This window comes from Monopterus albus, unplaced genomic scaffold (assembly GCF_001952655.1).
Source record: "Monopterus albus unplaced genomic scaffold, M_albus_1.0 scaffold301.1, whole genome shotgun sequence".
Taxonomy (NCBI): Eukaryota; Metazoa; Chordata; class Actinopteri; order Synbranchiformes; family Synbranchidae; genus Monopterus; species Monopterus albus.
The window spans coordinates 317,119-329,821 of NW_018128181.1; the positions used below are offsets into that span (position 1 = coordinate 317,119).

Sequence of the window (12,703 nt, forward strand, 5' to 3'; positions counted from 1 at the left end):
GGAATGCCATCAACCCGTATCCCATTTACTGCGCCATAGAGAAGTACTGCTTTACAAATGGGCCTATACAAGGTATGCACCTATAAGCACATGATAAATTAGGGCCCAAATGTGTTATTGATATGTTTTAAGTAAAACACTCTGTCTAACACTCTGTCGCTTAGGGAAATGGTTCGAGGTTAGCCCTCATGAGGCTGGATTCACAGAGCTGGGACTCTATATTGAAACATCTCTCCTGAGCAGCAAATTTCAGAATGGAGAGCTGCTGGAAGAGAGGCCAGAGATGGACATGGTCAAACTACAAGGTATGTGTACAGGATGAGCACAAAATACAACAGAAGTAGCTGTGATGGGCAAGAGGTTAAGGTACTGGCCTTGAAATCCATTTGACCCGTTTACTTCCTTGGTCTCTGACCATGCTATTAATCTGCTCAAGTTGCTGGACTTTTGCGTATGGATGGTTGCTCTCTCTATAGCGCCCTGGTCAGTAGCCTGTCCTCAGCTTCCTGTTTGGTCTCATTGTGTATGCATTCTAGTGGCTCATTGAATCTGATTATTTGCCAGCTCCTAGTCTGACTGTTTGCCAGGCCTGCCTGCTTCTATGTGAACTGTTTTTGTTTCTGTGACCAGGAATTAGTTTGTTCCCACCTCTAGTTAGTTTGAATACTTTGCAGCCACTCTTCTGTGTTGACAGTTTAAATCCTGTTGTCTGCCATCCACCTACTATCATAGCTGTATTGTGAACACACTGGAAGAATGCTGCGCCACTTTTTTTTTCTCCAATTATCTGGTTGAAATTCATATTGTGACAGTATTGTGAGCGCTTATCAGTAAAGTGTATTATCCTGCAAAATGGAATGCTGTAAGTTGTGATAATAAAAGTTAACGTATAATTTATTCATAATGTTGACTGAAACAATGCACACTCCAGTGCAGTAGAATCGGCACACACAAATGTTTGTGTGTTTTGTCCAATCACGTAACATGTATGGTTCACAGCTACACAGTTTAGTGTTGAATACAGGCTCTGTTTACAAAAGACAAGTGACAGAAGGAAACTCAGACCATCCAGACTGACAAACTAGAGTGTAATCTCCAGGACTGGCCATGGAGACAAATATCAGATGTGATAATCAGCAGCAGAAACAGACTTTATATTTAACTTAAGTAATGCTGAGATTTAAACAGACTGTTTTACCTGTACACCTGTGAGTGATCAGCTGTAGGACTATATGACACAAACGGCACAGGATAACCAGATTTTTGACACATGCTGACCAGTTGTGAGACCCACACACAGCTGATGTGTTCATATAAACCAGCATGAAGCAGGAGGAGCTCAGTAAACATTTGTTAGATTTTGGAGTTGGTACCGCACCTCTGCCTACTATTATACTTAGCTGTATTTTATATTACATGTATATCTATACTTACCCAAAAACTTACCTAAAAAAAATCTTGACTTACCCAAGTCAGTGTCACATACCAATGTCAATCACCTCTTGTGTTCCAGTTAACATTTTACCGGTGTTGGAGTCATTCTTATTAAAACCCTGTTCACTTTAAATTGTAAACTCTTCATTCTGAGTCTATATGTGGGCCATCTAAGTACAGTCAGATAATCTGTTTCATCAGGACTGTGTGGGTGTGGGTGTGTCTCTGTGGGGAATACAAAACAAACAAATACAGAAATCTTTTATGTAAAGTTGCCCAGATTGTTTTAACTTTGGCAGAATAATGTGTGTTCATGTAGGATTCCATCAACCGCCGTAAGAGACTGATAGAGAAAATACATTTATTGAGCCTTTAAAGGACCAGTAAATATATTTTCACCATTGCATATCATACAATAATGCAAACTGTTAATTATGCATTCATGCTGATTCTCAATTTCATACTGTGTGTGTTGAAATTGTACAGGTCTTCTAGGTTGCGCAATGGCTCATGGGGATTTTGTCAAAAGGTTCATCCCTCCCTGGCTGAATGGTAATCTCAGTTTTATGTTTTTGTGCATGCTAAATGTAGGAGCAGAGGCAAACCTCTCATTGAGGTGGAGGACGTTGTCATAGATTCATGGGAATGTTTATTCCCTGCTCCACATACAATACATGGTGAGCTATAATGTGCGAGTTGGATGTCTCTTACACACTTTCTGTGTGTGTGTGTGTGTGTGTGTGTGTGTGTGTGTTTCAGCACCTGACGCTATAGACATTGCGGCTGAAGAGTACCTGCGTGTCTACATTGCCCTTGATAAACTGGTGACCCTGACCAGAAGCATCATTAAACAGCCCACTGCTCAGGCTGATCTGGATAAACTTCATAAAACACTAACAGGTAGAAGTGAGGACGATAATCCTGCTCAGTTGATTGTTTCAGTTGTGTTCCCAATTCAACTTTTTTTTGTGTGATGCAATGGTGCTTTTTCTATTCTTATCTTTTCCAGACATTGTAAATCATAATAGGTCTGGGTTGCTAGAGTCAAGGAGCTCAGAGGAAAGACAACATCTTTTTCAGCAGTGGAGTCTGGAGCTTGTGGCGGCAGTAGAAATCTGGAGCCAAAGCCTGGAGGAGGGACCCTTCAAAACACGTGGTCAGTATAGTCTAGAGTGTAGCAAATAAATAGACAGACTGGGCAATATTGTTAAGCAACAGAAACATTTTACTTAAAATGATATGTAAAACATGTCTGTTTATTTGCTTTCAATGTGTTTCCCACAGTCTCTTTTCTGGTTAAACAAATCATGCCCCTGATCATGAAATGGGAGTGGGGAACAATCAGAAACTTCCTCTACCAGTACCAAGGTGAAAAGACAGTCCTCTTCAACACCAATTAAAATTAATTTCATTTAGCAAAACATTATTTTGCATACATTTTCTGTTTTTTAAAATGTACTTGTATACTAAAGGGAACATTTGACATTTTGAATTATTATTTTCTTACAAAGAGTTATATTCATGTGTGGTAATAAGAAGCCATAGTTAGCAGCCAGTTAGCTTAGCTTAGTGAAGAGATCAAGCTTGGTTCTAATGATCTCTAATGTTCACTAATCAAAATTGATATCTTGTTTGCTTAATACATACAAAAAAGCAATGTGTTAAAAACTCTATGGGGTGTTATGTGCCAGACTGTTTCTTGACCAGGTGTCATGAGTCTTGTCAGAGTAAGGTTGCAAGACAACCGGCAGAAACTCCAGGAAGTTTGTTTATCATTCTTACACTTAAGGTTTTGTATCAGTCAAACAAATAAGATGGTAGACAGAGGGTTTTAAAGATGGATAGTGGACTTCAGTACCTTTTGACAGGAACCAGGCTAACTAGCCTTTGTGCTAACTAGTCAGAAAAGAGAGCCAGGCTTCCCCTTCCTCTTTCTCTTGATTTTCCAGCTCACAGCTTTCATGTTTTAGTTGTGTCTCACAGCTCCCCTCAGCATGCATTTCAGCAGCAGTTGACAATTGCTTTTAGTGAAAAAGCTGTAAAAAATGCTGCACACTACTAGTTTGTGACTAGCTAATGAACATACGTAGTGGAATACTGAGCAGCTAGAGTCAAATATTTTTTTCAGTAGTTAGCAGACACCAAAACCGAGATAAAGAATCGAAATATTAGGCTGACATTGATGAGGTGGCCTGAAACACAACTCCACATAAATGCTAATGTTGCTCTGTCTACTGTATGAGTAAAGAAAAAAAATCTGATTTTTCAATGATGATGCCCTGAGAAGATATAATGTATAGACATGTTTAAACACAGTTACACATCAAAAAAGGAAGGAAACAGAAATAAGGTAAGTGAGCAGTGACACTTATTGTTCGGCATTTGGCAAATCCAATGCTTTACAGAAGAAAATTGGCTTTTAAAGGTGATTTTAAACTGTAGGAGAAAATATCTTGAATTAAAGAATTATCCATTTTTGTTGCTGGGCAGATCCAATCGTGCCACCTTGCCTCCACTCTAAAGAAACACTGCACCTGGTAGATGCTGGGCTGCTGATCAACGTAGCCTACCCTTCATTTCTGGGAGACAAGAGAGACATTGACCTCATCATCGCACCAGAATACAGTGCTGGAAACATGTTTGAGGTACTGTAAAGTGTATGTATGCATTTGTGTACGTCAGTTTGCTTAAACCCTGGTTTGAAACTAATAGCTACCTGATGCCTGGATTGCAACCTGCAGTTAATAGTAAAATGCAGAATTGATATAATACATTAGTCCGTTGCTTTATGAAAGCTTTAACTGGACACCAGACAACCAGACACCAGGCTATAGTAAAAGCAATACTCAGATACTCTTTTACAAGGGTCTCATTTTAAAACTAGTCAGATTAAAACACCATGTGTCACATCTTTCTTCATCTGCTTTCTTTATTTCACTGACTATCCCATCTCTTTTTCGCCAGCCTCTTCCTCCTCATGCTTTCCTCTACTTCCTAATTCCTCCACCACGTCTTTGTCTTCCTTCCTCTGTCTAGATGTCATACAAAGTACCTTCTTAGCTGTATCCCTCACCACGTCTGCAGTAGTTCCCAGTCATTCAGCACCTCTTCAGGACCACCTGTCTCACCTGCTCAAAGAATTTCATACCACACTCATCCTCCTTCATCTTCCACCATCTGATATTTGGTTCAGTCCTCACTCTCTTCCTCTTCTTCACTTCTAAAGTTCGATTCGATTATGCCTAGCTACACCGCCCCCTGCCACCACCTTAAAGTTTCTAATCTCTTTCAGGTTGCCTCTCCTGCACAGGACATAGTCCACTTGTGTACACCTTCCTCTATTATTGTACATCACCCTATTCTCCTTCTTCTGCTTCAGTGTATTCACTCTCACTATTTCTATCCTTTTTGCAAAATCTACCACCATCACCTTCTTCTTCTCCTACCCAACAATAGCATAGTTTCCTCCTGGTATCCTGCTGGCTGACCGTACCGGTGGCTGGTAACTCGTGGTTCAACTGATCCAGTATGGAAATCTGGTTTATGATATACATATTTGATTTGGCACAGGTTTACACTGGTTTTTATGTTCTCTCTAATGCAACACTCCACATTTTATCCAGGCCTGGGATTTGCATTAATTGTTCAGAGGCTAGTGGCTAGCTATGAAAATATGGCAAAATGTTTGAGAGCACACAAACCAAATGTAAAGTGCTACTCAGTTTGAAACTCGGCACTTGTAAATGCACAGGCACATATTTGTAAGCACAAAATCAGACTTGTGAGCATAATCTAGGCCATGTTGCACTTGTTTCAGACTTCTCTGTTGGCTTTTCTGTCGGTGCCAAAAACTTTGTAAGTGCCAGTTTGCAAACCAAAAATTGAGAGCTCGCAGGCACAGATTCATAAGAGCAAAAACAGATTTGAGAGCAATGAAAGACAGAATCATGAGCACAAGAGGTGATGTGAGTGGGCAGCACAGATCTCCCCTCTTACAAACCTGTGCCTGCTCGTGCTCAAAATCTGATTTGCAAAGTGAATAGTGCTTGAAATTTGGTTTGTGTGCTCTCAAACATTTTGGCAGGGCTATACCTTCATAACCGGCTTCCTCATAAATTTGCTGTATTGTTGACCTCCCATAAAGTTTAAGGACTCATAAGGGACATATCTTAAAAAAAATGAATGGTGCTGCAGAGGCTGATATTCAGACTTTTGATGACAAATATGGGTCAAGCTACATTCTACATTTCTCACAATGTATCCCAACAGCATCTTTTCTTAGACCATCCCCGTTTAGTAAATGTCCATGCCTATCAAACTCTGTGCCACCAGTGAGTTGAACTAACCAGCTATTTTACTGACTAATAAACACTTAATACTAATGGTATACAATATGTTGTTGTACCTGTGACTTGTGAAATTAAAGATGACTCGAATCAACAGCAACTACACATAACTACAGTTCTTCAAATGTGATTTGTTGCCCACACAAGTCTGAGTGTGAAACAGCTTTCAACCCCTGCTCTCTTCATAGACTCTGACACTTGCCAGAGACTATGCAGCTGAGGTGAAGAAGCCTTTCCCAGAAATAGACAACAAAGTCTTGGAGGACAGAAACTGCCCAAAGGACTGCTATGTGTTTGAGGGAAAAGACAAGGAGCCCACAATCATTTACATGCCACTCTTCAACAGGCAGAACTGCAAAGGTCAGTCAGACACATGCAAGCACTTATAGATTTGTTTTTGGACTTTTTTTCCCCAAAACTACTCTGGAGGATAAAATAATCCTAATCTTAAATGAACAAAAACAAAGAGGATATTTTTTGGCACACCAGAAAATGTGTCTGTTAGCATTTTTTGGTTATGCAACAAAACTATTTTAAAAAATATTTAATATTAATCCATTAGTTCTGTTACCAACCACTTGTTTTTCCTACTATTTTTATACATTGTGTATGCCTGTTTATACCTGGATCATGATGCAGACAAATAAAACTGTCAGTAGGTAACCAAACACAGCTGTTCACTTTGAACTGCAGATGTCTGTTCTTTTACCACATCATAACTGAAATTGCAGCTCAGCTACAAAGAAGTCCAAAAAATTATAATGGACAGTGACCTTTTCTCTACTGACTATAAAACTAACACAACAAAAATACCTTTTTAAATTGATTGCTTAACTATTGTGTGACAGCCATTTTGGCTTTTGAGGATCTGAGCATGCCTATGGGTGTTTGCAACCATCCTGCAACCGTTCAAAGGTCAATCCTGATATCTATGAATGATGTGATCTTTGAGATAATGCTAGAATATCTAGATGGTGTTCTGGTGTATTCACCATCTGCCCAGTCCCTCTTAAAAAGGCTTAACATAGTGTTCAAGCATCTCACATTTAAGTGGGGAAAATGTCATTTTCCTCAGAAGGAAGTCAGGTTTCAATGACCAAACTGCTTGTCAAATATCACCTTCACATCTCTAAGACATGTAGAACACAGCCCACTCCAGTGCTATCAGGCTACCAAGTCATTGATGTGTCTTACTCACAAAGCCTTAAAGTTACAGTATATAGCGTTTTTCATATATTTTTGTTGTAGAAATATGCTCCAAAACTTGTCTTAATGTGGAGAGGTGATGTCGAAGCCTCATGTGACCCAGACTCATTGAACAGCCCCGGCATCAGCTTCTAAAAGGTTTTGAGCAAGACTGACCTTTCTAACTTATAAGAGAGTTTCAGTTATTTCTGCTTGGTCAGTAAGTTCTGTTGCATTCTCATTTAATTTCATAATGACAAATATGTGAAGAGCCGGGCAGAGCACGGCGGATCATAGAACATAGCAGAGCAGAGAGAGAGAATGGTGGGTGGAGCAGAGTGGGTTGATTTTGAGTTTCATACTACTGCTACCTAAAGTTACATGTTGTAGCTTTAAGCTAAATACATTACATTTAATCACCTTTGTTGTTTTCCTTGTATACTAATATATTTACAATTCAAGGTCCACAGTTTGTAGATTGTTAGGAAAGCCACACAGAGATTGTATTTGTTGAGGGTAAATGATTTTAATGTTGGCAAGCATACACTAGAGATGGTGTATACGAATCTTGTGGAAAGCATTGTTTTTTTAATATGACCATGTAGTATGGAAACCTGTCAGGAATAGACTGAAACTGCAGAAAATAGTAAATAGGGCTAGTAAAATAATAGGAAAATCACAGATGCAACCAATGAAAAATATAAATTAAACTTAAAAAACAAAGCTGACCTGATTGTAAGTGACCCCTCCCACCCTCTGTACTGCCACTTTGAGCTCCTATCCTGAGCGAGACAGTGCACACAGGCAAGAGCGACCAGAAATGTGTACAATAGAATGTTAAGTAATTGGTTTCCCCAGTTCATGGATCATCATGTCATCTTCTTTTTATTGTTCCCATTATTATTGTCACTCTTATTCCATGGATGAATGTTCTTTTTACCTGTTTTAACTTATTGTTTATTTTATTAAAGAATGTTCTGTCATGTGTATGGTACTGTCTGAGTACATGCATTGTGTTCTTTAACTGTGAGGTGAAGCCAAAGACAAATTTCTACAAGTTAACCTAACCTATAATGTGAGCAGACCTTCTCTAAGTGCGTCTTCAAATGGGATGGGATGTTTTTTTTGTCCTTTTCAGCAACAAGCTAAAAATACTGACAGTATTTCCAGTTGAAAAATGTAGGCGCATTGTCATTTTACATAAAAATAGGGTCTGCTAACAGAAACAGATTTAGAAAGTTTCAGATGGGGTGGCCAGGCTGGGACACAGACTCAGAGAGGGTGACATGTTTAAAATACATGTAAATAGTAAAGCAAACCTCTGGTCCTATGAATTAATAAACCATGTATTATTAAGAATGAAAATGTTTATTTTGTGTAAAAATGAGACAAACATAGTGCTTTCTTTAGCTAAATTTGGCTGTGCTCCTTATTCACTCCCAGCTGGGGACATCGCTGCTGCACGTGCACACACACACACACACACACACACACACACACAGCGTGCCCAACTCTGCTCAGTGGACAATCAAATCTGCACCCTGAGCCTCCGCTTTGGCTTCACTCAAGTGTGCAAAATTAATAATAATAAACAGTTAGGATGTGTGTGTGACCACTGATGAGATTTTTGAAGAGATTCTGTATGTCCAGTATACATTATTAAAGCATAAATAACAATACTGTTTTGATATATGACAAGTTACTTCTCAAAGTAACTCTATGGAAAGACTCTGATCAGTGGACAATCAAATCTGGGGGCACCCTGAGCCTCCGCTTTGGCTTCACTCAAGTGTGCAAGATTTTTGAAGAGATTCTGTATGTCCAGTATACTGTACATTATTAAAGCATAAATAACAATACTGTTTTGCTATTTGACAAGTTACTTCTCAAAGTAAGTCTCTGGAAAGTAATGTTATCGCCTAATTCTTATAACACATTCTTCAACACTTGCTTTATATATGACAAGTTACTTCTCAAAGTAACTCTATGGAAAGTAATGTTATCGCCTAATCGTTATAACACATTCTTCAACACTTGCTTTAAACTTTTATCAATGTGTCATGTGATTAGATCTTGAACATGTCTTCACTGTTTTCTATAGATGCAGAGGAGTTCAAAGCAAAGATGGAGGAGTTCTCTACCTTCCAGGCTCCCTACAGCCAGGACAAGATTAACTTTGTGTTGGAGACAGCGAAAACAAACATGAAGAACAATAAGGAAACTCTGCTGAGGGAGATTAACAAGGCCATTCTCCGCCGAAAGAACAAGAGGTAGGGATGTGTCTGAGTGGGACACAGAGACATAAAAGCATCAAAAACCATCTAATTGCACTTCGAATGTTGGTCACACACGAATATCACATCCTTACAGTATGTAATCTGTAAGCTCACTGTGTCTAAGAGATGGATGAATAAAAAGGACTCAGTAACAGAACTTTATGCAATATCTGTGTGTCTGAGATGAAGAGAGATGGGGATAGTTAATGCATAAAAAGTGACTTATCAGAAATCTAACATGCCCTCTTCTCTTTCCTCTCCCTTCCAGGAAGTCTGTGCTGTGACACATCTTTGATTCTTCTGTTTTTGGTTTGAAGTGAACTGAAGTCTGTGGTTTCATAATGAGTATAAATCAGTCACTATTTTCACTTTACATGAGTATAGCCTCTCAGACAGACCCAGCAACAGGATGGGGAAAGAACAGCATAACACATGTTATGGTTTGTGGACTTGCTTTCTGTTTGGTGCTTTTATTGGTTTTATTGCTTTTATTTAGTGGTTTATTGAACCACTTCATCAATTGTACCGAAAATTGCTTCATTCATTCAAAGGTTCATTTCAGTGCCATCTAGTGGCAAAATAGGAGACAGCAAAACAATGTCTTACTATGTGATGAATGTAACTAGGCTTTGTGTGAATGATGTAAATACATTTTTGTCAAGATTGATTGATCGGTTGGGTGATTCTATAAAGGTATGTAGTGTAGTAGTTGGGAGAAGGCGTGTTTGGGGAAAGAGGATGTACTAGGATGGCAGGGTGTGATTATGTAACTAGGGCAGGGTGTGATTATGTACAGTGAGGAACAGAAGTATTTGAACACCCTGTGATTTTGCAAGTTCTCCCGCTTAGAAATCATGGAGGGGTCTGAAATTCACATTGTAGGTGCATTCCCACTCTGAGAGGCAGAATTAAAAAAAAAAAAAATCAGGAAATCACATTGTATGATTTTTAAAGAATTTATTTGTCTTGCACTGCTGAACATAAGTATTTGAACACCTGAGAAAAGGTCCCACAGATTTGTTATATTAAACTGTAATCTTCAATCATCTCTAATTTATTGGATCCCCAGCTGCTTCTCTTGCTGCCCCCATCCTTTGAGTGTCTTTGCTTGTGCATGAGTTCGCATATACATATGTATGCCATATATGCATGTGTGTCCCCCAAAGCAATAAAGTCTTTCATTTTTTTATATCTCCATCTCCCATATTCCCACCCACACATAATTGAACAGCACTGCAGCCTGTGAATATTGTGTTAGAGAGACACCCGCTGGTAGGTGTAGGGAGTGCACTTCACATGTTACCTACTGAACATAGAAGCCCTACCCATTAAGGAGCTCAGACAGGTGCTACTAATTTAGATTAATGAGTGGAGTAGAGGTGGACTTTTTCAAGGCACAGTAACAGGTCTTTGAGAGCCAGAATTCTTGCTGTTTCTCAGGTGTTCAAATACTTATGTTCAGCAGTGTTTTATTGAGAAACTATTTTTTCCACTGTTTTTGGACTAAGCCGGTGTCTTTTCTTGCTGAAAACTTCTCCAGCTTTTGTAAACACATGTTCACGTGGCACTGATGAGGCTGGTGTACATACTGTAAGTATTGCTTTGCTAGCCAAAACAAATGTGGGTAAACATTTTTGTGCTCATTCCAGTAGATCAGAGGATCTTCACATCTTTCCAAGGGAGGATCTGTCATGTACATAATGTCTTTGTGTGCCTATGAAACTGCTGAAGCACGCACAGCAAGGTCTTAGTGTTAAGAAGCAGTATCAACTGTTTGAACCAGTCACTTCATTCACTCAGAGGATCGAAGCAGTTTCTGCTTCAGACGTCATCGGTCACGTGTCTTCTTCCACACCAAAGCAAGCTTTGAAGCGGTGGTTCAAGGAAAATGCCTCTTCAAGTTTGAAGCTTGTATTGGAGCATCGGTGTCAGACGGCCATCACTAGTTTTGAATTAATTTACCTAGTTTGTTGTCAATTCTGTCAACTTCCTTTTGTTATGCTTTGTCAGGTTGAGCTCCATAAGTTATACCCTTAGTCTTGTGTTCAGTTTCCTGTATATTAAAATTCTACTTGAGCTATTCCTTGGCCTGTGTCTGCATATTTGGGTCCTTCCCATGCCCGAGACCTAACAGCACAATCATAGTATAACTATATGAAAGGATGTCTACAGTAATGCATTAACTGAGTCTTTTGCTTAGCTATAAATAAAAGTCATAGATATGTCGCAGTATGTACCAAGACATTAGTTTTACTGTACTGCATGTACAAAGTATGTCGAGTTAGTTCTAGTGGTCCACTGTCCAAACCTGGAGGAGTCCTGCCTCTTAACCATCCCTGCCAGAATAGGAAGGTTCGGTGCATCATCCCTCTGTGTGTGTGTGTGTGTGTGTGAGCGCATGTGCATACCCGCGTTGAGCATCGGATGGATGGAGTATATGTTTTAGATTTTAAAATGAGGTAACTGAATACTCTAATTTTAAAGGGTAGAATACTCAGACCAGACAAGGCCATTTTGTGTTCAGATTCCAGTTTAGCTTTACTGTCACTACAGTCAGTCCTAGAGGAGACAGGTCATTATTCAGTCTTCAGCCTTCGAATGTATCAGCATATGGGCTATGAACTGGATCTAGGGATCTAGTGGATTGTTCACAAGTCCGCAAAGAGATTAGATCTGAGTCAATTGGGAGAAAATTTGGATTTAAATCACTTCAACAGGTAATGTGTACTTGACTTTTGTGCATTACAGCCACCACTAGTGTGGCCGTAATGCACCATTACTTAGAAAAAACAAAGAAGAGGAGGAAGTGCTGGAGACCTCACTAATAATCAGGAGTAAAAAAATGAGGCTTTACTTCTGGAGAAGTGCTGAGAATTTAAAAACAGCAGTTACTCAAGGAGCAGATTTGTGATTCTCCTCTTATTTTCAAGTCCATTTGTTTGCCAGAACAAAATTTCCAACTTATTGTGAGGTCAGCAGTCTTAAAGTATTTACACTCCACTGGCCTGCATGAAAGAATTTTGAGATGCAGAGGGCATCATTACATCTCATGGTTTACTGCTTGCCAGAAGTCTATTAGACAAAGAAGAGGATGAAGGAGAGGAGGAGAAAGGGGGGGATAACCAATAATTGCTAGACCTAATTCAAAACCTTATAAAAGTGGCTAATGAGCCAACAAATATTTTGAGAAAAAACTCAGGAAATAATTGTAATCAGTTTCTGTTTCAGTACCTTAGAACAACTAGGCTAATTGAGAGAATATGATTTGCATTTATTTTTGATTTTCTTAAGATTATTGTAAGTAGACTCTTGACCCACACTCCTTACCAATTGGTGGCAGTAATTCACCAATTTGTTTGCCAAGTGCAAAAGCTCAGAAGAACAACAACAGCCATACATTGGTACACAGGGATGTATTTAAAGGCCACAGGTCATTTATGTAAAAACTGGCATGAAATATGG

General features: G+C 39.2%; 1 protein-coding gene across 1 annotated transcript in view; it reads left to right on the forward strand.

Moving 5' to 3' along the window:
- LOC109973708 (cytosolic phospholipase A2 zeta-like) overlaps nucleotides 1–10,110 on the forward strand; it is a 14,938-nt gene extending 4,828 nt beyond the window's left edge. The window contains exons 5-14 of the mRNA XM_020623499.1: nucleotides 1–72; nucleotides 165–305; nucleotides 1,921–1,986; nucleotides 2,194–2,334; nucleotides 2,444–2,590; nucleotides 2,719–2,802; nucleotides 3,925–4,079; nucleotides 5,969–6,140; nucleotides 9,067–9,235; nucleotides 9,510–10,110. The exon at nucleotides 1–72 is cut by the window's left edge and continues 25 nt beyond it. Of these exons, the coding sequence (XP_020479155.1) occupies nucleotides 1–72; nucleotides 165–305; nucleotides 1,921–1,986; nucleotides 2,194–2,334; nucleotides 2,444–2,590; nucleotides 2,719–2,802; nucleotides 3,925–4,079; nucleotides 5,969–6,140; nucleotides 9,067–9,235; nucleotides 9,510–9,525 (1,163 nt within the window). The 3' untranslated portion in view covers nucleotides 9,526–10,110. The remainder of the gene's footprint in view (nucleotides 73–164; nucleotides 306–1,920; nucleotides 1,987–2,193; nucleotides 2,335–2,443; nucleotides 2,591–2,718; nucleotides 2,803–3,924; nucleotides 4,080–5,968; nucleotides 6,141–9,066; nucleotides 9,236–9,509) is intronic.
- The last annotated feature ends 2,593 nt before the right edge of the window (nucleotides 10,111–12,703 follow it).